Below are 27795 nucleotides of genomic sequence, written 5' to 3'. Positions count from 1 at the left end.
CCCACCCCCTTATAACTCTCTGTATTGTTTCCTTCCTTCCCCTTGAGCCCCATCCTAATATCCCTTTTCAAAGATCAGACGACCTCCCCCGCCCCCCGACCCGTCGTACTGCCCTCCTGGACTCTCTCGCCCCATTTCCATTGGTTGTGGACGGAGAGAGGGGGGTTAATTCCCCGCTTTGAGGGAGAAAGGGGTGGCCTCGCATGCCCCTACACTATTCCCTCGTTGGGCTAATTAAGTCTCCTCTAAAAGATCCAAGAGGAAAAGAGCGAGGCGAACCCCGTGTGGGTCGGACTCCCGGGCACACCTTCTGTTTCCCAGACCTCGGCAGTAAAAGATCCTCCCCGGCTGCAGGAAGGATTTTAGTAAGAGCCTCCCCCCTCGCCCACACTCTCCCCTCGGGGGTGGGGAAAGAGGGCTCAGTTCCCGCTCTGGTCCCCGCAGGCACCACATTCCGTTTGGAGGAGGCTACCCCCGGATCGCGGGATGGAAGCCCGCTTCCGGGAGGCTGCGTAACTGAAGCCGCGGGAGTCAGCGGGCCGGAGAGCTCGGCGGCCACCCTCGGCTCGGCTCGTGGATGTTGACAGCCCCCTCGGAGAGTCCCCGCAGATATGGCGGAGAGCTGGCTACGCGTCTCGGGAGCAGGGGCAGCGGAGGAGGCCGGACCGGAAGGCGGCCTGGAGGAGTCCAACGCCCTGAATGACAGCCTGACCAGCCTGCAGTGGCTGCAGGAATTCTCCATTCTCAACGCCGAGCTCCCCGCCCTGCCTTCGGGGGACACCGACCCCCACGGCTCCCACGAGCTGGCAGACTCGGCCGAGCCGGGGTCTCCCCTGGCGGCGGACCCCGCCTGCCTGGGGCAGCCGCACACACCCGGCAAGCCCACGTCCTCCTGCACGCCGCGGAGCGCCCCCTCGGGGCTGCAGGCCTCGCCTCCCGACGACGTGGACTACGCCACCAACCCGCACGTGAAGCCGCCCTACTCGTATGCCACGCTCATCTGCATGGCCATGCAGGCCAGCAAGGCCACCAAGATCACCCTGTCGGCCATCTACAAGTGGATCACGGACAACTTCTGTTACTTCCGCCACGCTGATCCCACCTGGCAGGTAGGGAGACACTCCCTCCCTCCCTCCCCATGCCCTCGCGGACTGGACTCACATCCCAGATCCGCAGGCCAAGTAGGCGCGGTACGGCCAGGGCCCCGAGAGAGGAAGGCCGTCCAGGAAGGACCTCAAGGGAGCCCAGTGCTTGGACTGCTGCCCCTTTGACTTCAGAGACGGAGGAGGGAGGATGTTCAGAGGGCTGCAGGGGTGCCGACATAGAGGTTCAAGGGGAAAGAACTTGTCACTCATCCGGCAGGCTCAGCCCAAAGACCAAGGCTGAACTATGCGTGGACACAGCCCCCCAGGGTAGGTTGATGGACTGAGGGACACATTTTTGTCCCAAGTCCTGCAATTCCTTGACACTACCCTCCTCAAGGTCAGTTTGTCAGGGCCTGACTGGAGGCAGAGCATCGTTCCTGCCAGACTCTGCATCCCGCCTGCTTTCAGTTGGCTGGAGGGGCTCTGGGAGGGGAGAGGGGCGTGCTGCGGGGTGTGAAGGCCATCGGTGTCCCAGTGGAAGGGCTACGGGGCCTTCCGAAAGCTGCTGTGCCAGCCCCCACCCCAAGCCCTCCCTAGTTTCCTGCCTACACTCCTCCCCCTCTTCTCATCAACCTCCCTGGGGGGACAATTACCTCAGCCACGTGCTTTCCACAGGGGCTCTTTCCTCCCACACTGGCTTCATGTTCCAAGTCTCCGGAACCTGGCACAGAGCAGCCAAGGGGCCCAGACCACCATGTAAACCTCCCAGTCTTGCCAGGGGGCACTACTCACCTGCCGGCCCCACCCACCAGGCCCCAGACCCCTGTGCCCCAGCGTGGTTTGGACTGTGCACCCAGGCCTGAACAAGGTAGGATGGTGATTCAGGCTGGGCACACGCTGCCCTGAGCCTCTTCGACCATCAGGATCAGGGGCTACTTGGGGACAGAGACCCTGAGGATGCACAGATCCTTCCCTGTGGCACAGGTCACAGGATCAGAGTTCCTGTAATCACAGCTATTCCACGATTGCTTGGGCCCTGACCCTGGGGCAGGTACCATTTGTAACCTTGGTGAGAAAGCAGAGACCCTCCACCACCCCCCACCCTACCCCAAGCCTGAGAGGCCCCAGGAATGAGCGCTATGCTCTTGGCTGGGTAATAATCAACTGAGGCCTCAGAGCCTGGGGTGGGAGGAGGGGGACATGGTGGGTGAGGGCCCAGGCCAGCAGCCGGCTCTAGAAACAAGGAAAGTCATCAGATCCTCCCACACTTCATCCCCCCACCACACACACACCCTCACACCCACTCACTCATTTCACAAACAGAGAAGGCCAGCCAGGCCCAGGCAGAGGGAGATGGCCGTCCAGGACCTGGGGGAGCCAAGGCCTTTGACCAGAGGCCGCAAGCAGCGGGGTAACGGAGGGAGGGCAGGACAGGCTGGCACTGAGAGCCACCCTGCGGCTCAGGGCTCGGATGACCGAGCAGGCAGATATCCTGGCCAAAGGGAACAAAAGCCCCCGACAGCACTCCCAGCTCCTGGTGCCCCGTGGCTGGTGTCCCAGAGCCTCCCGCTCGGAGCAGCGCCTCTGTCTCCCCTGCCCCCATCGGAGAGAAGGTGGTGGTGGGACTGGCAGTGGCGCTAGGAACCCCCCATCACTGACCCCACCCACTCTCCCAGCTGTCTTCCTTCTCTCCTACCTCCCTGTGTCCAGAACTCCATCCGCCACAACCTGTCCCTGAAGAAGGGCTTCATCAAGGTGCCTCGGGAGAAGGACGAGCCAGGCAAGGGGGGCTTCTGGTGCATCGACCCCCAGTACGCCGAGCGGCTGCTGAGTGGGGCCTTGAAGAAGCAGCGGCTGCCCCCAGTCCACATCCACCCGGCCTTTGCCCGCCAGGCCGTGCCAGAGCCCAGCGCCGCCCCATGGGCCGGGCCACTGACCGTGAGCACCGAGGCCCAGCAGCTGCTGCGGGAGTTCGAGGAGGCCACTGGGGAGGCGGGCTGGGGTGCAGGCGAGGGCAGGCTGGGGCGTAAGCGTCAACAGCCGCTGCCCAAGCAGGAGGCCAAGGTCCCGCGGCCCTCCAGCCCCCTGCTGCTGACCCAGGAGGAGCAGGGTGAGCTGGAACCCCTCAAGGGCAACTTTGACTGGGAGGCCATCTTGGACGCTGGCACGCTGGACGGGGAGCTGGGCACGCTGGAGACCTCGGAGCTGATCCCGCCGCTGAGCCCTGCCTCACACGGGGACATGGACCTCACCATCCATGGCCACCACATCGAGTGCCCTGTTACCTGGGGGCCTCCAGCGGAGCAGGCTACCGACAGCCTGGACTTTGATGAGACCTTCCTGGCCACATCCTTCCTGGAGCACCCCTGGGACGAGAGCACCCGTAGCTCCCTGCCCCCCGAGCCCCTCTTTGAGGCCGGGGATGCCACACTGGCCTCTGACCTGCATGACTGGGCCAGCCTGGGCGCCTTCTTGTAAGAAGCCAGGCCCTGCCCCACCTCCAGACAGCACGGAAGTCTGGGCCCAGACTGCCCCCCTCCCCGCCAGTGCAGGCCCATGGACACCCTACCGCCCAGGCAGGGGCTGGGCCAGCTCACCCCACCAGGCCACACGGCCCCCAGCCCAGGCCATCCTCAGATTCTAGTCCAGCAGGCTGAGAATTGGGGCCCAGGACCCAAATTGCTGCCTCCGCTCCCCAGCCCCCCATACACACAGTGTTTCATTGATCCACTTCTTCCCTGCCCCAGAGACACGCTAAGGGCCCTGCACTATGAGAGCTGCGGCTTGGAGGGGCCCTGGCCAAGCTGGAAACATCAGTACAGGGCCCGCCCCAGAACACCTTAGCTTCCAAGCTTCTCTCTGTCCTGCTCTCCTCCCCAGGTCTCTATCCAGAGCAAGTTCCCAGGTACAACCAATGCTGATTAGGTGACCGCAAATGAACACCCAAGAGGCCTCTCCTGGCAGTCTGTGAGGAGGAGCTAGGCGGAGGGGGGAAGAGAGAGGAGACAGAAAGGAGGCCGGGGTGCCGGGTGGAGCCAGGAGGTTTTCTAAGGCCTCTGGGATCTTCTGGCTTCATCCCTAGAGGTGGGGCAGAGGGTATGTGTCCCTAATCTTTGAGCCCAACTTGAGGCTGAGAGCAGCGGGGAGATGGGGATCTGGGGGTTAGGGGCTGGGGCAGCCAAGCTGCAGAGGGAAAGGGGACAGACAGACTAATGTAGTGAGTGTAGCTAGAGCTGAGGCTTAACTGGGAGGGACGCAGTGCTTGCTAGAACCACTGGGACCAGGAATGGGGGGATGGCCCCGTGCCCTTGCTTGCACTCCTGCAGGGGAGTGTCTTGCTCCACCATAAACGCCCTGGGCTGCATCCCACATCCACTCTCCTAACCCATCGGGCAATTTAACCTTTTTCATAGAAAGTGATTTACAATAAAAACATTTTTAAAACTAAAGTTTTAAAAAGTCTCAAAATGGACCTGCTTGCAACTTTCTCTGGGGAAAAGCATGGGCCAGTTTTGGGGAGGCCACGGCCCAAGGGGGAATGGCTGGGAGGAAGATGGGGGGCACCAAAGGCCTGCAGAGTGTCCCCTGATGCACTCCTCAGGATCTCTGGGTGCCCAGAGAGAAAGGGGCTGAGAGGCGGCCCTCGGGGGTCCCCTGCAGCCAGGGCCTCGGCACCTCTCTATGTGCAATGGGGAGACTGTACCCACAGCCCCGAGGAGCAGGCGGCAAAGGAGGCACAGCCCCCTCCCTGGCCCTGGGGACTCACTCACAAAGGCCGTTCTTGCCCAGGGCTCGGCTCACGTTCCCCACCTCGCCCAAGTTGAGGGCCTGCCCAGACTCACCTGCGGTCCTCGCCTGGGCCTGTCTCCAGCTCCTCCCTCCCTTGGTCCCTTCCTGAAGGGACAGGGTGTGAGGTCAGAGGGCCCCAGCCCCTGGGGCCCCACTTGCCACCCTGGGGTTCATTCACCCCGCCCAGGGCCTTCCCTCCAATGCAGGTTGGGGCTGAGGGAGGCCATCAGGGCAGACGGAAGACGGGGTGCCTAGACCCTACAGCTCCAGCCTGTGAGGAATCAACGTACCAGAGTTCTGATGGGGAAACTGAGGCACAGCAAATATGTGACACTCAGCAGGCACCTTTCCACCCCCTCACCCCAGCTTTGCCTGGAACCCATCTCTCCCCCGAGCCTGCACCTGGCCCCGCCAGCACGCCCTTGTGGTGCACAGCCCCTTCCCCCAGCACTCACGTGTACGTGCGCACAGACACACACACACACACACACAAACGGGCACTGTCCTACACAATCCTGCCCAGCCTCCACGGGCCCCTTTCTCCTGAAGCCCCTTTCTTTCCTTGCACTGGAGGCTGGCTCCAGGACAACCTGGCATTCCCCCGCCAACTTGCTGCTTTCCCTTGCTAATTACTCAAAATATTTCCGAAGGGTGCGCACACTGCAGGGCCAGGCGGGTTGGGGCCTTACAGAGCTCAGGAGGCAGCCCATCCCCTTCCCACCGCTTGCTGAGGAGGCTGCCCCAACCTCCCTCTGAGACTCCCTTCACCCCCTAAGCAACGACTCCCTCCCTCTCCCCACCACCCTCCGGCCTTCCTCCCCACGCTCCCCAGCACTGGGGGAACATGGGGGCTCCAGCCTCTCCACTGGTCCCCAGGCTCAGCCTCCAGCCCCCGCCAAAAGGGGTACATCCTGGATTGACAGGTGGGGCCGGTCACTGTCCCCCCTCCTCACCCTCTGCCTGGGCCCATGCTGGGGGAAGAGGGGCAAGGTCAGGGGCTGGCAGAACTGCCTGCCAGGTAAGAAAAGGCTGAAGAAGCTTCTGGCTGCCAGGAAGAATCCCCAGGAGCTCCTGAAAATCCCTATGCTTGGGACTAGCGTCTCTGGGGCTGGGACCCAAACACTGGCACTTTTAAGGGTCCATGGATGCTGCCAACGAGCAGCCAAAGCTAAGAGGGGGCTCCGAAGCGGCCACAACACAGGGCTTCACACACCCTTTCAGCAGGCAGCGTTTGGGGGTTGGCGGTGGAGGGGGCGGGAAGCGTGAGTGGATCCTGTCCCTCCTATTCATCCCTGCCCCGGCCCTTGGCTGGGTGGCTTTTTGAAAAAACGTTCAGTGACTCCGTATTTATTTAGAGATTCGATGTAATCCCAGTCAATATATATTTTGCGCCCTTAACAGTAAGTTGCAGACAGGCTGCCCCATTAGCACTAGATACTTTAGTGTGTGTTTCCTTAGAACAAGGACACGCCTCCATAATCCCAGTACCACCATCACAATCAGGAAATGAACACTGACCTGGTAATCCCATGTAACCGCAGACCCCCTTCACGTCTTGCAGATCACCCCAGTAATGCTCCTCTCCATTCCAGCATCCCAATCCAGGACCCCATGTTGCACTGAGTTGTCCTTTCTCTTTTGCCCTGTGTGGCTTTGAGCCCATGACTCAAGCTCTCTGGGCAGGTTTCGCATTTCCTTTGATCTCCACTTTTGAGGTGAGAAGCCCTTCAGCCACTTCACCCTCAGGTGTGGTACAGTCCCTTCCCAAAGCAAGAAGCCAGCTTGCTGTCTCCTCACTTTCCACCTCTTCCCTATCCTCCCTCCCCCATGTATCGCCAGCCAGGAAAGGGAGGAGGGGCAATGTTCAGGAACTCAGTGTTTGGGGACCCTCGCCGTCTGCCCACGGGACAGGCCACCCCCAGCTCCAGTGATGGGAAGGCCCCCGGGATGGGATTCCATGCTGGCCTGAAGCAAATGCGCCAGGCCTCCTGAAGAGCTGAGCTGAGGGCAGGAAACACTCTTCTCCCCGCCTCTGCCCCCCTCAACATACTGGGGACCCAGACTTGAAGAAGGAAGGTCATGTCCATGGTGTCCTCCCAGATCAGCACCGACACCGTCTCCTCCATGTCCGGCTCCTACATCGCCCCTGGCACGGAAGAGGACGGGGAGGCTCTCCCCTGCCCCCGGGCCGCCAGCAGGACCCCCTCAGAAGAAGGAGACGTAAGAGAGGAGCATGGGATCTCCCTCGCCGCTCTGCTCTGCTCTGTACTCGAGTCCCAAGGAGCTCAGTCCAGGGCCTGCCAGGGAGATCGGCAAAGCCCCCCAGTGCTCGGGAGGGGAGCCCTGGAAAACACGGTACCGGGTTGTTGAATCACAGACTCCCTCAGATGTGATCTTCCATGTGGCACCACTTCTGTCCTGAGGACTTGGTTTGGGTTTGCTGCCAGGCGAGCTGGGTAGGAGAGCCGGTGGCATCTGCACCTTGACTTTTTTTTTTTTTTTTTTTTTTTACAGTACGCAGGCCTCTCACTGTTGTGGCCTCTCCCGTTGTGGAGCACAGGCTCCGGATGTGCAGGCTCAGCGGCCATGGCTCACGGGCCCAGCCATTCTGCGGCATGTGGGATCCTCCCGGACCGGGACACGAACCCGTGTCCCCTGCATTGGCAGGTGGCCTCTCAACCACTGCGCCACCAGGGAAGCCCTGCACCTTGACTTTTGTTGCTCCTTTGCAGGTGACGCCAGCAGCGTCTCCAGACTGCAACTTTGCGGGCCTCGTCGCCACCACTGAAGAGCAGGATGCAGAGGTAAGAGCAAGGTGGACGCTGGTGCCCCTCCCCGGTCAGAGGGACTGCCGGCGCTGGCACAGGATGCAAATAGGATGGGGGCTCTTCTGGAAGAAGCCTTCCAAGGTGGTGCACTTGGATCTGTTAGAGGCAGGGTGCAGAGCAGAGGGACTGTCCGGTTAGCAGAGGGCGCTGGTCTCAGCGTAATAGGCGTGGGGTGAGTTCCAGAGGGAAGTCTTCCAGGCCAGACCCTTGAGAGGGTGTTTGTCCTCCAATTCACTTAGTATTTACCTGGCACAGGCATCTCACATCTTCCTGGCACTGGGGGACACAAAGACCGAGTGACATGGCTTTTGCCTGCCCACACCCCCAATCCACCCATCCCACCCATCCCGGAGCTCCATCTGATGGAGGAATCAGAGTTATAACTCAGCGTGAGAAGTGCTCTGACGGAGGTGTGCCTGAAGTATATGGAATGCCCAGCTCCCAGTGGGGACTCTACAACTTTCTCTTGAGCCAGATGTTCTCAAAGGAGTATCTGGATGGGATTGGGGATCCTAAAGGGTTCCTGAAAGGTTTATGATCTCACGGTTTGCTTTTTCATTTGACAACTTTGATTTCCACCTGAGAGAAACAGTGTGAGCTAAACTATGACCAAGGCTAATCCTGACAGTCCCAGGGTCCCTCTGTAAGGTGCCTCAGACCTGGTCCCTCTGGAACGTGCCTCAGACCTGGTCCCTACGGGCCGATCCTGCCTCGCCAAGCAAAATCTGCCTCTGCTGGGCCTCCCAGCCATCTCACACGGACAGGAAATGTATGGATACCATGAGGGTGATTAGTTCTGTCTTCTGACCATCAGTAGACTCATTTCACTGCTTTATGGACTCACAGTGCCTTCCTTCTGTCCTAGGGAAATGAGGTTCTAGAAGAAGAGGACGGATCACCCACACAAGAAGATGGTAAAAGACCTGGTCTTTTGCTCCCTTTTATTATATTTCTCTCCCGGGTATTCTCTGAAGGGTAGAGAAAGGGGCACTGGTGTGACTTGGTGGCACTGCTCAAGGGTGTGGCTTTGGGGAAAGGTTGTCTTCTTGATGGAATATCAAAGCAAGCAGGGTATCTGAGGACCTCAGCCGCCTTCCTGGCTCTTTCTGGGCCTCTGAGCCAAGGCTGCAGAAGATACATGGAGTTCTCCATCTACGTTGAGTAGATCCTGAAGCTTCTTGGGCAACTGCCATCACCTTCCTTCCTGCTTCAGCTTCTCAGCCGAGTCTCACAGAACTGCTCTAGCAGCCCCAAAGTTCAGCTGCAGCAGGAGAACAGCTTCCTCCCCTTGGGGGAACCGACTGTTAGGCAGTAGGTTTTCCTGCTTTAGTGAAGAAAACGGCTGATGTTACAGTAGCAGAAGGATCACAGCCCTGGCGGCACAGCAAAGGTGAGGTGAAGAGACGTTAGCAGCTCAGCGTACACTAGTGTTTGTAGGCTATTGGAACGATTCTCTTTACCATCATTCAGGCCTCAAGTAGATATTTTTTTTAATGGGAAGAGTTGGTTTACAAAGTTGTGTTAGTTTCTGCTGTACAGCAACGTGAATCAACTATACATATACATATATCCACTCTTTTTTTAGATTCTTTGCCCATATAGGCCATTACAGGGTACTGAGTAGAGTCCCCTGTGCTCTACAGCAGGTCCTTATTAGTTATCTATTTTATATATAGTAGTGTGTATATGTCAATCCCAATCTCCCAATTTATCCCTCCCCTCCTTTGCCCCCCGCCATAACCATAAGTTTGTTTTCTACACCTGTGACTCTATTTCTGTTTTGTAAATAAGGTCAATCATATCTTCAGTCAGAAGAATTTGGTTTCTAGTAAGCCGAGAAGCGAAGGAACGACCTACATATAGAGCAAGGAAGTGGCGGGGGGGGAGGGTAGGCGAGCTGGGAATCCCACCTGGGATTGTAGGACCAGGCGTCCCAGGAACCGGTGTCTCTTCCGTCTGCTCCTCTGAGGTGCCTCCACAGAAGGGCAACCTCCAGAGCAAACCTGGATCCCAGCCTGGATGCAGATGTCATGCTAGTCGCTTCTGCTTTGGCCATGGCAGTTGCTTGGGGGGTTGTGTGGTGTGCAGGGGGTGCGCATGTGCACATGACCACTCTCTCCTGGCCAAGTAGTGCCGGAGGAGGGGTGGTCGCCCAGGCTGTGCCTCTGCCGCACGCGCACGCCAACCAAGCCGGGGTTGGGCGCTACCTCTCCTCGGTTGATGTCTTCAGGGCGCAAGGCTCTGAGTTCTCCATTGTGATTGTCGTCCCCAGTAGAATATTTGCTTCTAAAAGGCACAGGGCAGTACGTGGTTTCCGCCTGACATTCCATATGTGGTTTCCACCTGACATGCTGTACACAGTAGATGTATGTTTCTTCCTCTCCCTTTCACCAAGGAAAAAAAACCGGGTGGGGGGCTTGAAAAAATAACATCTAAAATTGTCCCCTTCCCATCTTACACGACTGAAGGTTTCTGGTCAGCCCCTTAAAACATCTTCAGAATAGAAAATTAAGTCTCAAAGAAAATAAATCAATTTTGCAAGCAATGCGATTCTTTGATTTGAGGTGCAAAATTACGGGACCAAAGAGCTTTAATTGCCATTTTATGTATTAGTCATTTCGCAGAGCCTTGTGGTCATAAACACACCCCACGTGCACCGACAGACACAGGCCGGAGCCCGGGGTCACTTCCCCCGTGGCTCTCCTAGCTCTTCCAGCCTGGCTTAGGCTCTGCTCTGGGCCCGGGTGTGCGTGTCCGAATCCCACAGACATCCCCAGGGTCTGATTTCCCTGGAACGAAGGCTGGAAAGGGGCCAGTTAAGGAAACAGAGCAGAACAGAGCGAGAACACAAACGTACCCACGCAGTTTCCTTTATTGTCCTCTCTCCCCACTTAATTATTGTCTTTTTTTTAACATATGATTTGATGTTTTTTGTCTCCATCCTTAAGATTTTTATTTTAAGGACAGCAAAGCAGAGAAAAACACAGCCAGGTCCTCTCTAACTGCCTTAACTCCGTTACAGGCCAGAGGACATTCGCATTTCTAGGTATGGAGTGTGACAATAACAATGACTTTGACATCGCCAGCATGAAAGCACTGGACAATAAGCTGTGCTCTGCGGTCTGCTTACCCGGTGAGTGGCAGTCTGCTGAACATGAACTTGGTGGGAGACGCTCCCCTGCTCGCACCCCTGCTCTCACCCTGGGACACCCATCTCCTGCCCTGCAGTTCCTGCAAGAAGGCATGGGCTTTGCTAAGGTGCTGGGAGCCAGTTGCTGAAAGGAAGTGAGGCAGCCTTGGGAGAGTCCTTGGGCAAAGAGCGACTCTGCTCTAAGCGAATCTATTTGGGCATGGAGAAAGGCACAAAAATACCTCCAAAGCCTTCCGATTTGGCCTGACCGTGCCCCCTCCATCATGATCTTGCAGATCCCATGGCAGGGGGCCTGGTCTTGTTTCCATCAACAGGCAGTTTAAGGCAGACACGGCGTCTGTGATAAGGTCTTGGAAAGAGAGCCTGAGCCCTTGAAAAGGGAACCTGTAGCCACTCAGAGGAGAGTGTTTAGTTAGGATCAGAGAGGAACTTCAAAGCCAGCATTTTATAGACTAGCTCTGTGACCCAGTGAGCCCTGGGCTACCACCAGTTGCCTTGTGCTCCCTAGATTTGGATCCCAAAGGAACGATCAGGGGTCGAGGGTGACTCTTCTCCCTGGAGCCCTAAGTCTATAAATTCAATCAGGGCCATCAACGTGCCCCTTATTCCTTCTCATGACACTAAACTGAATCCGGGATGAGTTCTCAGGAGGAGCCCACCTGTCAGTCACACTCTGGGCACTGATGTCTCTCTGCTCCATGCTCACCAAGGGCTTCACCAACCATGGCTCTAAAGCCACGTCTTGCCTGGTGGACTAGGTCCAAATTGCCCCTCCTTGGTTCACAGCAGAGACTGCCTTCATGTTGCGTGGTCTGTAATCTCTTAAACATGCCCTGGACATGTTTAAGCTTCAGGACAGCCAGGTCCCGTCATGGGTCCATTGCTTTACTCTCTTGGCAACGTGGTTAGAGGTGCTGGAGGGACACAAACTCCTGTGGTTGCCACTCTCCATCAGCTTGCAGAAGACCCATGTACTCACCCCTCTGGCCCCATGCAGGCTTGTGGTGGAGGAAGCCGTAATCCCCAGAGATGCCTCCCACAGCCTTCCCAGGGGCTCTCCGGTCCCTTCCCACTTAGCGTTGACCCAGCCAGGCTTGGGCCAGAGTGGCTGAGGTCCAGGGTACACTTCACTTCCTGCCTTCCCACTCTTTACCTGGCTTCTGTCTGTCCATTTGTTTCTCATGTCTTTTTGCCAAATGTACGTCTGTCTGTCCAGTTTGTTTATTTTGAAACTCATTTAGGTTACCCAGACTTCGTGTGAAAGTTCATGTTCACCCACACCCAACCCCAAGCTTGCTGGGCGCACGCACATCCGAGGGGCCCTCGCTGAGGCTTCCGTTCCTAACTGGCAAGAGCCTGTATTTAATATGCTGAAATTTTCCAGGAAAAATAAATATTTGTGAGACTAGATTAATCCCTGTTCCACAAAAGCGGGGATGCTTCGGTGGCAAAGGTTACAGGCAGGATTTGTTTTGGTCACTAGTTGGGGAAGATGCCATCTCTGCCCTCATTCCGCCCTGAGTCTGTGGCAGCTGTGCCGGCCAGCCGCTCACTGGGCTTCAAGAGAGGAATCTAGGCTCCTGCCTCCCCGCAGTGGCTCCCCACCAACCCCCGTGTTTGGCAGAGAGAGCTCCTGGGAATTGTTTTAGCCGCCCATGCTGGTGGAAACTGACCCCAGGCCTTGTGCTTCCTCCTCTCCCTAACTCCTTCGGGCCAACCTGCTGGTGGATGTTTATTCCACTCTGGGATTGCGGCAGGAGAGCGAGGCCTGGAAGGAAAACAATGCCTGGGCTTCTTTACGGTGATCTCGGGAGCCAGCCATTCTCAGATTAAACTGGCTTCACCGTTCAGGCCAGACATGAAACCGAATGACAGTGGCGCCTGCCGGGAGAGGGAGTTGAGGGTCGCATCGTAGCCTCACCCTGAGGTCTCAAGGGCTCTTACGAGAGAAGGAAAGTGCATCTGCTCTCTTGGTAAAATGTTTCTCGGGTTCTGCCGTTAGCGTCACACTGGTAGTAAAGAGCTGGGGAACTCTCTGGAAGAATCTGTCAGGTTAATGTCAGGTTAATGACAGGAGCATCCACTGTGGTAGGTCCCATGGAATCAACAGACCTCACCACGCTCAGCTGTGAGTTCAAAGTTCCTTCCTATGACTGAGGTGCCTCAGGCTGGCTTGGCCATCAGGACAGCTTCTCAGGCACTTGGTCTCCCTCTCCACACTGTTTCCCTCCCCACACGGATGCCACTCGCCTCACGGAGCGCCCACAAGGAGGGAGCCCGGGGAGCACCCCATGGTCCACCCTCCCCAGGCCCACAGGTGCTCTGCCAGGAGCCCCAGCTCGCGGCAAGGATGGCTCAGGTCCCCATCCTCGCTGCTCTCATCACCCTTGTGGGAGTGATGTTGAGAAAGCACCTGTGTCATTCCAGCACCTCTTCCGCTAAGAAGCCTCTGGGTCTTCTTTGGCCCCGAGACCAAGGTGGGGGGGCGATGGTATGTTCTGAGATTGTTCTGCAAGGTTCTCAAAGGGAGGAAATCTGAGTTGACCATTGTAGGTGATGAGCTGACTATAATCGCGAGGCCATGCTCGGTAGACGGGGCCCCAAGGAACCTGATGGAGTATCACACAGGCGTCAGGATAGTGGCCAGGGGACCAGTGACAATTCTGTGAAAAGGCTCTGGGTGGTGTGATGGGAAAAAGCAAAGATAATTTGAGTTTATTAGTGGAAATACAAATGTTTTTGTTTTGTTTTGTTTTGTTTTTTGTGGTACGCGTGCCTCCCACTGTTGTGGCCTCTCCCGTTGCGGAGCACAGGCTCCGGACGCGCAGGCTCAGCGGCCATGGCTCACGGGCCCAGCCGCTCCGTGGCATTTGGGATTTTCCCGGACCAGGGCACAAACCCTTGTCCTCTGCATCGGCAGGGAGACTCTCAACCACTGCGCCATCAGGGAAGCCCGATACAGATGTTTTTAAATGATGGCATTGGACAGGAGTGGGCATACCGATGAAATCTAAAAGTACTTATGGAGGGAATTCCCTGGCAGTCCAGTGGTTAGGACTCAGCACTTTCACTTCAGTGGCCTGGTTCAATCCCTGGTCGGAGAACTAAAATCCTCCAAGCCACTGCACAGCCAAAAACAAAACAAAGAAAAGTACTTATGGAGACCTGAAATAACCCAAGACTAAGACGCCACTAGGAAGGCTTATGCTTCGCAGATACTAAGGAAAAATCGGAATTAACTTTCTCTTTTCTTGGAGAGAAACTCTACAAGATGGTGGAACTGTTACAGATCTTAAATTTAATTAGTGGCTGGGTAGAGGCAGGAAAGAGGTGTGTGGAATCCCCCTAGATGTGCTCCCCAAATCTGCCTCTAGAGGTGTCTTCACTCCCCCGTTTCTGAGCCTGAGGAGGGAATTAAGTGGGAACCACCTTTCTCTACCTCCCGGGAAGGATTTTGAATCTCCAGGCTCCCTTTTCTGGCTGAGGGCTGGACAGAATGGTAGCACTCGCTCAGGAAGTCCTCCTGCGCCTTCCAGGCTTACCTTCCGCATCCAGGATGCACGGAGCAGCAGGGTTTCGCCGAGGGTCTGGCAGAAGCCTTTTTAGAGGAAAGAGCACCACCGACTGTACCAAGAAGCTGGGGAGATCAGAGACTTCAGGTCTGAGTCTTCAGGCTGTTTCAGAAGGAGCCAGTTTTCAGCCCTGGCTCAGAATCTGGACCGGTGGTGTTTGTAGCAAGGACTCAAGAATTCAGAGCCAGGCAGCCTGGCAGCCAGTGGTGGTGGCGGCGAGGCTGCGGCAGTGTTTTGATTTGACTTTGTGTGTGTGTGTGTGTGTGTGTGTGTGTGTGTGTGTGTGTCTTCTCTCCTGTTTACCATTTGCTTTTGGTCGTTCCTACCAAACAGCCACAGTTCCGGAGTCCTGCCCATTAAACACAGAGGAATAAGTATGAGATCTACCAAATTATATAAAATGAAGGAACAACTTATTTCATCTGGGGGTTCCTAACTTAAAAGCGCAATCTTGCCTGCTCTGCATCCTGTCACCCTTAGAGGGGAAAAGCACTGTGGACCCATGTGCCGGACTCCGGTACCTCCAGGGAGTACAGATCCCCGCATTCCATCTGGCTGTGAGAGATACCTAAACATTTCCTGTCCCACTCACTCCCCTTCCCCTGGGGTCCACCTCCACAAGACTATTATTAGAGCCTTAGGGCGGATTAGCACACCAGGACATTTATGGGTATACACAATTTATACCCGCTGAATCCTAGTGTTTCTGCCATTAAAGGGTTTCGTGTCTTGGGCTGGCCTAACCTGAAGCTGACCCCAGACATTTGTGAGTGGCCTCCCTCAAATGTGACGCAGTGAGCCTCACGCCCACCCTCCAGGGTCAGCCGGCTCCATCCACGAACTGAGCCCTCTGAAGGGCATGGCTCTCGGCTCTGCCCTGGAGGAGATCACCGTGTGCTGGAGGATCCAGCAATTTCCACACAGCATGAGAAACGGGGTGGTGGTACGGGCCAGTGGGGGAGCACTTCGGAGCACGCTGGACCCCATCTGGCTTCAGGGGGCGCCTTCTGGGGGCAGGTGCTGGAAGAGGCAGCTCAGCAGTCCTCGGCCAGAGAATGGAAGGCTTTCCCCCAACTCAGGGGGTTAGGGCTTCATCCTCTCCCTTCAGAAGGGGCATCTCGCTGCACTGGGGGGACTGAATCAGATGGAGTCATTCTGTGGGCTGGGAGGACGACTTGGGGGAGATGAGTGTAGCCTGAACAAGGCCTGGGGGGCGGATGGTTTTCGCGCACATTCTGTGAGTCAGGCGCCCTGCTCACCACTCTTCCATGTCACCTCGCTTAGTCTCACGGCATCCCTGGGGTGTAAGTACTTGTCTCCCATCTGATGGATGGGAAAACCAGGGCTCCAAGTACAGTGACCTGCCCAAGGTCACACAGTCAGTACGTTACAAGCTGGGGCTGTATCCCGGTTTTCTGACTACAGATTTAGACCTTACTAGAGCTTGAACAAGCAGGAGGTCAGGATGGATTGGATACAGAGCATGAAGGAGAGAGAAGCACCAAGAGTGGGTTTCCAGCATGGGCAGCGGGTGCTTCTCGTGCAGGAACTGCAGGACAAGGGGGGAAGATGATGAGTTTCGTGGATGGTACCCGGGGGACCCCAAAGCTCTGGAGCTAATGTCTCCTGGGGTTGGTGGCACCAGCTGATAGCAACCCTCGGTGGGCTGTTCGGGTGCAGAAGGAGAGGAACAGCTGTCACTCTGTTCTCTGCCATGCCATTTGGTCCCTGGCACCCTGCTGGGCAGCCAGTCCCTTCCTGCCCCACCCTGGCCCCCACAGCAAACACTAACTCTGAGCCCAAATTAACACACTCTTCTCCCTCCCCTTCACCTCCTCCTGCTCTCGTGAAAGTCTCAGCCAGACTCAGTTTCTTTTCCTGGTCTGCTGTAACACTTAGGCAAACTTCAAGACCAAATAAAGATACAAAGGTGGATCCTACGGCAAGCTCACAAAACAAGGACCATCCTGCATGTCCCTCCATCAGTGGGCCACAGTGGCCATGACTGTCCCTCGCCCAGTGGACGCCACTGCTCCCAAGTTTCACGTGCTGTGGTTTGCACCCTGTGGGAGTTCCAGCTAATGCGCATCTTGCCAGCTTTCGTGCCAAACTCCCGGACTGTCCTGCCAGAGACACCATCTGCACCAAACCAAAGGTCCGGTAACCTTCCTTTCCTCTTCTCAGGTGCCTGGCAGGCTGACGACAACGTGGTCAGTCGTCGGAACACGCAGCGCAGACGCCCATCTTCTGGCAGCCTGGAGGACCCCGAGAACAGGCTCTGCGTGTGGGATCCTTTGGCCATCTGAGAGCCTTAGCCCCTGTACCAGGGCTCTCCTCCCGTTCTCACATCCCATCCTGGCCTCATGGCACCACTGACCTCCTGGGCATCCTCAGCCAGACACACGGAGACTTTTTAGACCCACGTGAAAGCTGGATGCTGAGGGCACCTGACCCTTCTCCCAGACTCATCTTCTTCCGCAACCGTGATCCTTCCCCTCTCAGAAGGGACTGGAAACCTCTTTTCTCCTTGTGGGCTAAAGCCACTCGAACTGCAGCTCATGAGACCCTTTGCAGAGAGTCTCTGGAATGTTTCCACTGTATCTTGATCTTCAGGTGGAGCTGTGGTCTACAGACTGGTTATTTCTTTTGTATCTTTTTTTTTTTTTTTCTCCTTAGGAGGTAGACCAAGAAGACTCAAGAGTTTGGGTGACTTCATTACAAACACCCATCTGGCATTTTCTAGTCTCTGGGACATCATAACCAATCTGAGACCTGCAGATTGGGGTGGCGTTGGGGGATGACTCCTGTGAGAAGGGAAAGCCATATTGCACTGTAAGTGGGGTTTCCCTCAAAATGCATTAGGAGCTCCTCTCTCAAGGACAAGAAGCAGTGGCAACCACCAGAAGGTTGGTTGGGAAAACAGTTCTTGCTTCTGGTAGCAGAGGCTATGCCTCGTGTGTCTGCTTAGGAAGGAGGCCTTGAATCTGAGAACCCCTCAGTTACATGATGACCTACCGGGGAGTTCTTTATGATCAGGTGCACTCAGGAAGGCCTGGGGCTCCATCCTAAGGTGACACTGCAAAGGCATTTTTGACCCCCTCTATGTACCAGGCACTTGTTAGGGACTGTCGTATATTATCACGTTTCATCACTACCGCCCTGTCAGGTGGCATTCTTACCCCTGCTGCCCCCGTCTCCACCCCGCTTTTCTGAAAGAGTTGAAGAAAGAAGCTGAGAGAGGGGTGGACCGGTGGTTCTCATTTGGTGCCCAGGAACCCCAAAGGAGGTTGGGGGAAGGGCTGAGCTGGGGTCAGTGGTGGTCTGGGAGGCTCCCCATCCCACCGGTTTTCCTCCCCTGTCCTCCAGATCAGCTGAGCCTGATGGGGGGAGCCGGAGGTACTGCCTTCCATAGGCTCATCAGAGATTTAGAGATATTGTTCAAATCACATGTCCACCCCACCCCAGTCCAGTGTAGGCATATAAATAACAGTCTGAAACAGCAAGACCGTAAGCTGTTGGCTGTTCGTCTCTCAACACTAGTGTTATCAATGGATTCCTCATAGCTCTCTGATAGATGCATTGTCTGCTGGCTTTTGGAAGAGGTGGTTAGTTAGTGGAGCATGAGATTGAGAAGCAAAGTGGGATCCAACAGTTTGTGAGGCTGAGATGTGACAGAGCCCTAGGCTATGCCCACCATGATGGCCTGAATTAGTAGTTGGAATTGTTGCCCTAGAGGAACTTTTCATGGTCCTTCCCAAGGCCTCAAAGAGAGCCCAGTGCCGGGGGATCTTTTGCACCTCCTGTGTGGCTGCCTTGTGCCGTCAGGTGCGTGGTGACCCTCACTGCCTGGTGGTTGTGGTTCACATCCTGCCCTGGGGGTGGGCAGGTGGAGGCCTGTGGTCCTGACAGACACTACATGAGCCAAGCCAAATTTCAGCTTCTGCCTTGAGTTCCGGTGTCCACCCGCTCTGAAATCCTGCAGTGGGCTCTGCTGTTTCAGACCCCTTTTAATGTCCTTTCTTTCCCCGAAACATTCTTACAGACCCTTTCATATTGATGATTCCAGCAATAACCACACTTCCTGATTTCCTTGAAATCTGAGCCCCAGAAGCACTAGGGAAGGGGACTCTCCCTGAGCCTGGGGTGGTGGCATACAGATCCACCTCCTCTCCCGGCAGGTAGTTTTCAGAGTGTGGTGTTACCTGAGATGAAGGAGATGTAGGTAAACAGTCGCCACAGTGGCCAGGAACCCTAAGAGGAAGCCATTGTCTTCACCCTTTCTGGAGGGTCTGTCTTCTCCCAGGAAGAGGCTCAGAGAGATTCCTCAAGGCCTTGGTTCCATAACCAAGACATAGCCGGGTGAGAAGTGGCCCTTCACTCCTGTTTCTCAGACAGTTCCTGCTCTCTCCCCCATCCCCGCACCTCTTTGCCCTCATTTAGCTCTTTGGCGAGCAGAAATATCCCATCCAAAAGGGCTGGGATCAGGGAACAGGGCACAGAGCCTGGTCGGGGAACAGGACAGCCGCCCCAGTCATCATCTGGAGATGGTCATGTTGTTGGCAGTTGACCCACAGAGAATATGACGGGGCCTGGTTTCTCACACAAGGACACAGACTAACCGGAGGCCTGGGGTTCCTTCCTGCCACACTCAAGTCGGAGCTCACCTATGAGCTCACTTCCGGGTGGTGTGGTGATCCCAGCCTTCTCACAGAGCCCTTTTTCCTTCTCCTCCCCAGTCCCATCCTACCAGAGGCCATGCCAATGCTGGGGCGTCTCCTGGGCACGGATCCACACACGTTAAGCCATCTCACCTGGGGAGGGTTTTTGTCCTGTTCACCTGACCTTGGCATGCTGCTTGCTCACTGTGCTTTAGGATCTGCACACCTAGTGTGTGTAAATATGTGTGTACTGTTGTGCCATCTGTGTACCCCTCACTCCCTGGAGTACACTCATGGGCACACTACAGTGGGGACGTCAAGGATGCAATATTTATGGACTGCTGCATGATTCTTAAAAATGAATAAAACTGTTCACGAGGGAAGAAGAGGTGTTAACTGCGCAGTTGGCTTATTTGTGAAAGTTGCTGTCCGACTTTCTCCAGCACGCTTTTAATACTTTGACGCAATAACAACTCACACTGCAGAAATATAGAAGATCATGAGAGATTACTACAAGAAACTCTATGCCAAGAAAATGGACAACCTGGAAGAAATGGACAAATTCTTAGAAATGCACAACCTGCCAAGACTGAATCAGGAAGAAATAGAAAATATGAATAGACCAATCACAAGCACTGAAATGGAAACTGTGATTAAAAATCTTCCAACAAACAGAAGCCCAGGACCAGATGGCTTCACAGGCGAATTCTATCAGACATTTAGAGAAGAGCTAACACCTATCCTTCTCAAACTCTTCCAAAATATAGCAGAGGGAGGAGCACTCCCAAACTCATTCTACGAGGCCACCATCACCTTGATACCAAAACCAGGCAAGGATGTCACAAAGAAAGAAAACTACAGGCCAATATCACTGATGAACATAGATGCAAAAATCCTCAACAAAATACTAGCAAACAGAATCCAACAGCACATTAAAAGGATCATACACCATGATCAAGTGGGGTTTATTCCAGGAATGCAAGGATTCTTCAATATACGCAAATCAATCAATGTGATACACCATGTTAACAAATTGAAGGAGAAAAACCATATGATCATCTCAATAGATGCAGAGAAAGCTTTCGACAAAATTCAACACCCATTTATGATAAAAACCCTGCAGAAAGTAGGCATAGAGGGAACTTTCCTCAAGATAATAAAGGCCATAAATGACAAACCCACAGCCAACATTGTCCTCAATGGTGAAAAACTGAAACCATTTCCACTAAGATCAGGAACAAGACAAGGTGGCCCACTCTCACCACTCTTATTCAACTTAGTTTTGGAAGTTTTAGAAACAGCAATCAGAGAAGAAAAGGAAATAAAAGGAATCCAAATTGGAAAAGAAGAAGTAAAGCTGTCACTGTTTGCAGATGACATGATACTATACATAGAGAATCCTAAAGATGCTACCAGAAAACTACTAGAGCTAATCAATGAATTTGGAAAAGTAGCAGGATACAAAATTAATGCACAGAAATCTCTGGCATTCCTGTACACTAATGATGAAGAATCTGAAAGTGAAATCAAGAAAACACCCCCATTTACCATTGCAACAAAAAGAATAAAATACCTAGGAATAAACCTACCTAAGGAGACAAAAGACCTGTATGCAGAAAATTATAAGACACTGATGAAAGAAATTAAAGATGATACAAATAGCTGGAGAGATATACCATGCTCCTGGATTGGAAGAATCGATATTGTGAAAATGACTCTACTACCCAAAGCAATCTACAGGTTCAATGCAATCCCTATCAAACTACCACTGGCATTTTTCACAGAACTAGAACAAAAAAATTCAAACTTTGTTTGGAAAAACAAAAGACTCCGAATAGCCAAAGCAATCTTGAGAACGAAAAACGGAGCTGGAGGAATCAGGCTCCCTGACTTCAGACTACACTACAAAGCTATAGTAAGCAAGACAGTGTTTTACTGGCACAAAAACAGAAAGATAGATCAATGGAACAGGATAGAAAGCCCAGAGATAAACCCACACCCATATGGTCAACTTATCTTTGATCAAGGAGGCAGGAATGTACAGTGGAGAAAGGACAGCCTCTTCAATAAGTGGTGCTGGGAAAACTGGACAGGGACATGTAAAAGTATGAGATTAGATCATTCCCTGACACCATACACAAAAATAAGCTCAAAATGGATTAAAGACCTAAATGTAAGGCCAGAAACTATCAAACTCTTAGAGGAAAACATAGGCAGAACACTCTATGACATAAATCACAGCAAGATCCTTTTGGACCCACCTCCTAGAGAAATGGAAATAAAAACAAAGATAAACAAATGGGACCTAATGAAACTTCAAAGCTTTTGCACAGCAAAGGAAACCATAAACAAGACCAAAAGACAACCCTCAGAATGGGAGAAAATATTTGCAAATGAAGCAACTGACAAAGGATTAATCTCCAAAATTTAAAAACAGCTCATGCAGCTCAATAGCAAAAAAACAAACAACCCAATCCAAAAATGGGCAGAAGACTTAAATAGGCATTTCTCCAAAGAAGATATACAGACTGCCAACAAACACATGAAAGAATGCTCAGCATCATTAATCATTAGAGAAATGCAAATCAAAACTACAATGAGATATCATCTCACACCAGTCAGAATGGCCATCATCAAGAAATCTAGAAACAATAAATGCTGGAGAGGGTGTGGAGAAAAGGGAACACTCTTGCACTGCTGGTGGGAATGTGAATTGGTACAGCCACTATGGAGAACAGTATGGAGGTTCCTTAAAAGACTAAAAATCGAACTACCATATGACCCAGCAATCCCACTACTAGGCATATACCCTGAGAAAACCATAATTCAAAAAGAGGCATGTACCAAAATGTTCATTGCAGCTCTATTCACAATAGCCCGGAGATGGAAGCAACCTAAGTGTCCATCATCGGATGAATGGATAAAGAAGATGTGGCACATATATACAATGGAATATTACTCAGCCATAAAAAGAAACGAAACTGAGCTATTTGTAATGAGGTGGATAGACCTAGACTCTGTCATACACCGTGAAGTAAGTCAGAAAGAGAAAGACAAATACCGTATGCTAACACATATATATGGAATTTTAAAAAATGTCATGAATAACCTAGGGGTAAAACAGGAATAAAGACACAGAACTACTTGAGAATGGACTTGAGGATATGGGGAGGGGGAAGGGTAAGTTGTGACAAGGCGAAAGAGAGGCATGGACATATATACACTACCAAACGTAAGGTAGATAGTGGGAAGCAGCCGCAGAGCACAGGGAGATCAGCTCGGTGCTTTGTGACCGCCTGGAGGGGTGGGATGGGGAGGGTGGGAGGGAGGGAGATGCCTGAGGGAAGGGATGTGGGAACAGATGTATATGTATGACTGATTCACTTTGTTATAAAGCAGAAACTAATAAAAAAATAAAATAAAAATTAAAATAAAACAATAAATACTTGGGAAGAAAAAAAAAAACTTTGCCTCAAGACAAGCTGGACATGGAGGAGTGAGAGAGGGCAAGGGGTAGAGGAAAAGACATGTTTCTGGGTGGGAGCTGGTGTACCATCCCCCGGGCACAGCTCCTGCCCAGAGGCCTGATAAGGAGCCCTCACCTCCACCCACCCCCTTCAACCAGAGAACTTCCAACTGCAGCTCCTCAATAACTGAAGAGCAGGAAAGCTGGTGACTGGAGGGAGGCTGGGGGAGGGGAGGAGGAAGGACCACAGTCCACCGTTAGTCCGTCACTTAAAGGCTGGTGAAATGAATGGGGCAAATGACCCCAGTCAAAGAATTTGGCAAGTCCACGGCTTTCCTGGGTTTCACCCAACGGCTCTGTTTCCTCGGCTACCTGGAAAGGAGGGAGAGCACTTCCGAAGAAGCCTCTGGAATGTCAGCTTCTGGGAATCTTGCTGAGGACGGGGCGGGGAGGGGGCGCTTACCGGGAAACACTGGATTACCCTAGCCGCCTTGGGGTGCCTGCGACCGGGGCTGCGGTTTCTGCGGACCTGAGCGGCAGGTGGCATCGGAGAGTCAGACCTGCTTGCGGGCACCAAGACGACACTCGGTCGGGAGACCGGGACAGGCCGCAGAAACGTGAGGAAGTGCCACTCGCAGCCCAGAGGAGAGGAAAGGAAAGCCCCAAGCATGCACCCAGCCCTGGCCCCCGCGCCACGGGCTGCGTCCCAGGAGCCGTCGCCACCTCTGAGCAGCCCAGATGGGAAGGGGGTGGGGCGGAGGACGGTTCCCGCGGCGAACTGCTCGCCGAGGGCCCCGGGGCCTCTGCGGGAGCGCCGAGCCGCGCGCCTCTCCGAGCCCTGCGCGGGGCCCTCGGGCGGGAATGCGCGGAGCCGGGACGCGGTGGCGGGTAGGGGGCTGGGTCGCGCGCGGGAGAGGGCGGCAGGAGGGAGCTGGAAGAGAGTTACCGCGTGAGAGAGCCGTTAAGAGCCCGCGGTCTCTTTGGAGATGCCCTGGCCAATGGCAGAAGCGGAAGCTGTTTATATGGGCGGGGCGTCGCCACGGCAGCAGGAGACGCCTTGCGAGCGGCTACTGAGTGCCGGTCCCCGGCCGCTGGCTTTCAGAGAGGCGCCGGCGGGCGTGAGTGGCGACGAGGATTGCTGGCTGGGCCCTGGAGCTGGGAGCAGAGAGCCGCGGTGAGGGTGGGCGGTGGGAGGAATTTCTTTGAGAAGCTTCCTTTGGCCCGGGCTGCGCTCTGAGCCAGGTAAGGGACGGGGAGGGCTGCCGGCCGTGGGAAGGGAGGGCGTCAGTACCAGCCCGCTCTCCCATCCGTCCCCGACGGAAGTGGAGGGCCCGGGGACTGACATCAGAGGCGTTTGGGGGACACTCACTTCCCACCCCCTTATAACTCTCTGTATTGTTTCCTTCCTTCCCCTTGAGCCCCATCCTAATATCCCTTTTCAAAGATCAGACGACCTCCCCCGCCCCCCGACCCGTCGTACTGCCCTCCTGGACTCTCTCGCCCCATTTCCATTGGTTGTGGACGGAGAGAGGGGGGTTAATTCCCCGCTTTGAGGGAGAAAGGGGTGGCCTCGCATGCCCCTACACTATTCCCTCGTTGGGCTAATTAAGTCTCCTCTAAAAGATCCAAGAGGAAAAGAGCGAGGCGAACCCCGTGTGGGTCGGACTCCCGGGCACACCTTCTGTTTCCCAGACCTCGGCAGTAAAAGATCCTCCCCGGCTGCAGGAAGGATTTTAGTAAGAGCCTCCCCCCTCGCCCACACTCTCCCCTCGGGGGTGGGGAAAGAGGGCTCAGTTCCCGCTCTGGTCCCCGCAGGCACCACATTCCGTTTGGAGGAGGCTACCCCCGGATCGCGGGATGGAAGCCCGCTTCCGGGAGGCTGCGTAACTGAAGCCGCGGGAGTCAGCGGGCCGGAGAGCTCGGCGGCCACCCTCGGCTCGGCTCGTGGATGTTGACAGCCCCCTCGGAGAGTCCCCGCAGATATGGCGGAGAGCTGGCTACGCGTCTCGGGAGCAGGGGCAGCGGAGGAGGCCGGACCGGAAGGCGGCCTGGAGGAGTCCAACGCCCTGAATGACAGCCTGACCAGCCTGCAGTGGCTGCAGGAATTCTCCATTCTCAACGCCGAGCTCCCCGCCCTGCCTTCGGGGGACACCGACCCCCACGGCTCCCACGAGCTGGCAGACTCGGCCGAGCCGGGGTCTCCCCTGGCGGCGGACCCCGCCTGCCTGGGGCAGCCGCACACACCCGGCAAGCCCACGTCCTCCTGCACGCCGCGGAGCGCCCCCTCGGGGCTGCAGGCCTCGCCTCCCGACGACGTGGACTACGCCACCAACCCGCACGTGAAGCCGCCCTACTCGTATGCCACGCTCATCTGCATGGCCATGCAGGCCAGCAAGGCCACCAAGATCACCCTGTCGGCCATCTACAAGTGGATCACGGACAACTTCTGTTACTTCCGCCACGCTGATCCCACCTGGCAGGTAGGGAGACACTCCCTCCCTCCCTCCCCATGCCCTCGCGGACTGGACTCACATCCCAGATCCGCAGGCCAAGTAGGCGCGGTACGGCCAGGGCCCCGAGAGAGGAAGGCCGTCCAGGAAGGACCTCAAGGGAGCCCAGTGCTTGGACTGCTGCCCCTTTGACTTCAGAGACGGAGGAGGGAGGATGTTCAGAGGGCTGCAGGGGTGCCGACATAGAGGTTCAAGGGGAAAGAACTTGTCACTCATCCGGCAGGCTCAGCCCAAAGACCAAGGCTGAACTATGCGTGGACACAGCCCCCCAGGGTAGGTTGATGGACTGAGGGACACATTTTTGTCCCAAGTCCTGCAATTCCTTGACACTACCCTCCTCAAGGTCAGTTTGTCAGGGCCTGACTGGAGGCAGAGCATCGTTCCTGCCAGACTCTGCATCCCGCCTGCTTTCAGTTGGCTGGAGGGGCTCTGGGAGGGGAGAGGGGCGTGCTGCGGGGTGTGAAGGCCATCGGTGTCCCAGTGGAAGGGCTACGGGGCCTTCCGAAAGCTGCTGTGCCAGCCCCCACCCCAAGCCCTCCCTAGTTTCCTGCCTACACTCCTCCCCCTCTTCTCATCAACCTCCCTGGGGGGACAATTACCTCAGCCACGTGCTTTCCACAGGGGCTCTTTCCTCCCACACTGGCTTCATGTTCCAAGTCTCCGGAACCTGGCACAGAGCAGCCAAGGGGCCCAGACCACCATGTAAACCTCCCAGTCTTGCCAGGGGGCACTACTCACCTGCCGGCCCCACCCACCAGGCCCCAGACCCCTGTGCCCCAGCGTGGTTTGGACTGTGCACCCAGGCCTGAACAAGGTAGGATGGTGATTCAGGCTGGGCACACGCTGCCCTGAGCCTCTTCGACCATCAGGATCAGGGGCTACTTGGGGACAGAGACCCTGAGGATGCACAGATCCTTCCCTGTGGCACAGGTCACAGGATCAGAGTTCCTGTAATCACAGCTATTCCACGATTGCTTGGGCCCTGACCCTGGGGCAGGTACCATTTGTAACCTTGGTGAGAAAGCAGAGACCCTCCACCACCCCCCACCCTACCCCAAGCCTGAGAGGCCCCAGGAATGAGCGCTATGCTCTTGGCTGGGTAATAATCAACTGAGGCCTCAGAGCCTGGGGTGGGAGGAGGGGGACATGGTGGGTGAGGGCCCAGGCCAGCAGCCGGCTCTAGAAACAAGGAAAGTCATCAGATCCTCCCACACTTCATCCCCCCACACACACACACACCCTCACACCCACTCACTCATTTCACAAACAGAGAAGGCCAGCCAGGCCCAGGCAGAGGGAGATGGCCGTCCAGGACCTGGGGGAGCCAAGGCCTTTGACCAGAGGCCGCAAGCAGCGGGGTAAGGGAGGGAGGGCAGGACAGGCTGGCACTGAGAGCCACCCTGCGGCTCAGGGCTCGGATGACCGAGCAGGCAGATATCCTGGCCAAAGGGAACAAAAGCCCCCGACAGCACTCCCAGCTCCTGGTGCCCCGTGGCTGGTGTCCCAGAGCCTCCCGCTCGGAGCAGCGCCTCTGTCTCCCCTGCCCCCATCGGAGAGAAGGTGGTGGTGGGACTGGCAGTGGCGCTAGGAACCCCCCATCACTGACCCCACCCACTCTCCCAGCTGTCTTCCTTCTCTCCTACCTCCCTGTGTCCAGAACTCCATCCGCCACAACCTGTCCCTGAAGAAGGGCTTCATCAAGGTGCCTCGGGAGAAGGACGAGCCAGGCAAGGGGGGCTTCTGGTGCATCGACCCCCAGTACGCCGAGCGGCTGCTGAGTGGGGCCTTGAAGAAGCAGCGGCTGCCCCCAGTCCACATCCACCCGGCCTTTGCCCGCCAGGCCGTGCCAGAGCCCAGCGCCGCCCCATGGGCCGGGCCACTGACCGTGAGCACCGAGGCCCAGCAGCTGCTGCGGGAGTTCGAGGAGGCCACTGGGGAGGCGGGCTGGGGTGCAGGCGAGGGCAGGCTGGGGCGTAAGCGTCAACAGCCGCTGCCCAAGCAGGAGGCCAAGGTCCCGCGGCCCTCCAGCCCCCTGCTGCTGACCCAGGAGGAGCAGGGTGAGCTGGAACCCCTCAAGGGCAACTTTGACTGGGAGGCCATCTTGGACGCTGGCACGCTGGACGGGGAGCTGGGCACGCTGGAGACCTCGGAGCTGATCCCGCCGCTGAGCCCTGCCTCACACGGGGACATGGACCTCACCATCCATGGCCACCACATCGAGTGCCCTGTTACCTGGGGGCCTCCAGCGGAGCAGGCTACCGACAGCCTGGACTTTGATGAGACCTTCCTGGCCACATCCTTCCTGGAGCACCCCTGGGACGAGAGCACCCGTAGCTCCCTGCCCCCCGAGCCCCTCTTTGAGGCCGGGGATGCCACACTGGCCTCTGACCTGCATGACTGGGCCAGCCTGGGCGCCTTCTTGTAAGAAGCCAGGCCCTGCCCCACCTCCAGACAGCACGGAAGTCTGGGCCCAGACTGCCCCCCTCCCCGCCAGTGCAGGCCCATGGACACCCTACCGCCCAGGCAGGGGCTGGGCCAGCTCACCCCACCAGGCCACACGGCCCCCAGCCCAGGCCATCCTCAGATTCTAGTCCAGCAGGCTGAGAATTGGGGCCCAGGACCCAAATTGCTGCCTCCGCTCCCCAGCCCCCCATACACACAGTGTTTCATTGATCCACTTCTTCCCTGCCCCAGAGACACGCTAAGGGCCCTGCACTATGAGAGCTGCGGCTTGGA

General features: G+C 55.7%; 2 protein-coding genes across 2 annotated transcripts; both read left to right on the top strand.

The window, feature by feature from the left end:
* Nucleotides 1-611: 611 nt before the first annotated feature.
* LOC309793715 (forkhead box protein J1-like) lies at nucleotides 612-3563 on the top strand (the record flags this gene model as incomplete). Its single annotated transcript, XM_082604409.1, has 2 exons — nucleotides 612-1109; nucleotides 2796-3563. 2 exons carry the CDS (start codon nucleotides 612-614, stop codon nucleotides 3561-3563), a joined length of 1266 nt encoding a protein of 421 aa, XP_082460535.1.
* A 20968-nt stretch (nucleotides 3564-24531) lies between these two features.
* LOC309793330 (forkhead box protein J1-like) lies at nucleotides 24532-27484 on the top strand (the record flags this gene model as incomplete). Its single annotated transcript, XM_082603808.1, has 2 exons — nucleotides 24532-25029; nucleotides 26717-27484. 2 exons carry the CDS (start codon nucleotides 24532-24534, stop codon nucleotides 27482-27484), a joined length of 1266 nt encoding a protein of 421 aa, XP_082459934.1.
* Between the last annotated feature and the right edge of the window lie 311 nt (nucleotides 27485-27795).

This window comes from Mesoplodon mirus (assembly GCF_964341445.2).
Source record: "Mesoplodon mirus genome assembly, chromosome: 18".
In the NCBI taxonomy this organism is placed as follows: Eukaryota; Metazoa; Chordata; class Mammalia; order Artiodactyla; family Ziphiidae; genus Mesoplodon; species Mesoplodon mirus.
This window is presented reverse-complemented; position numbering and strand designations above follow the sequence as displayed.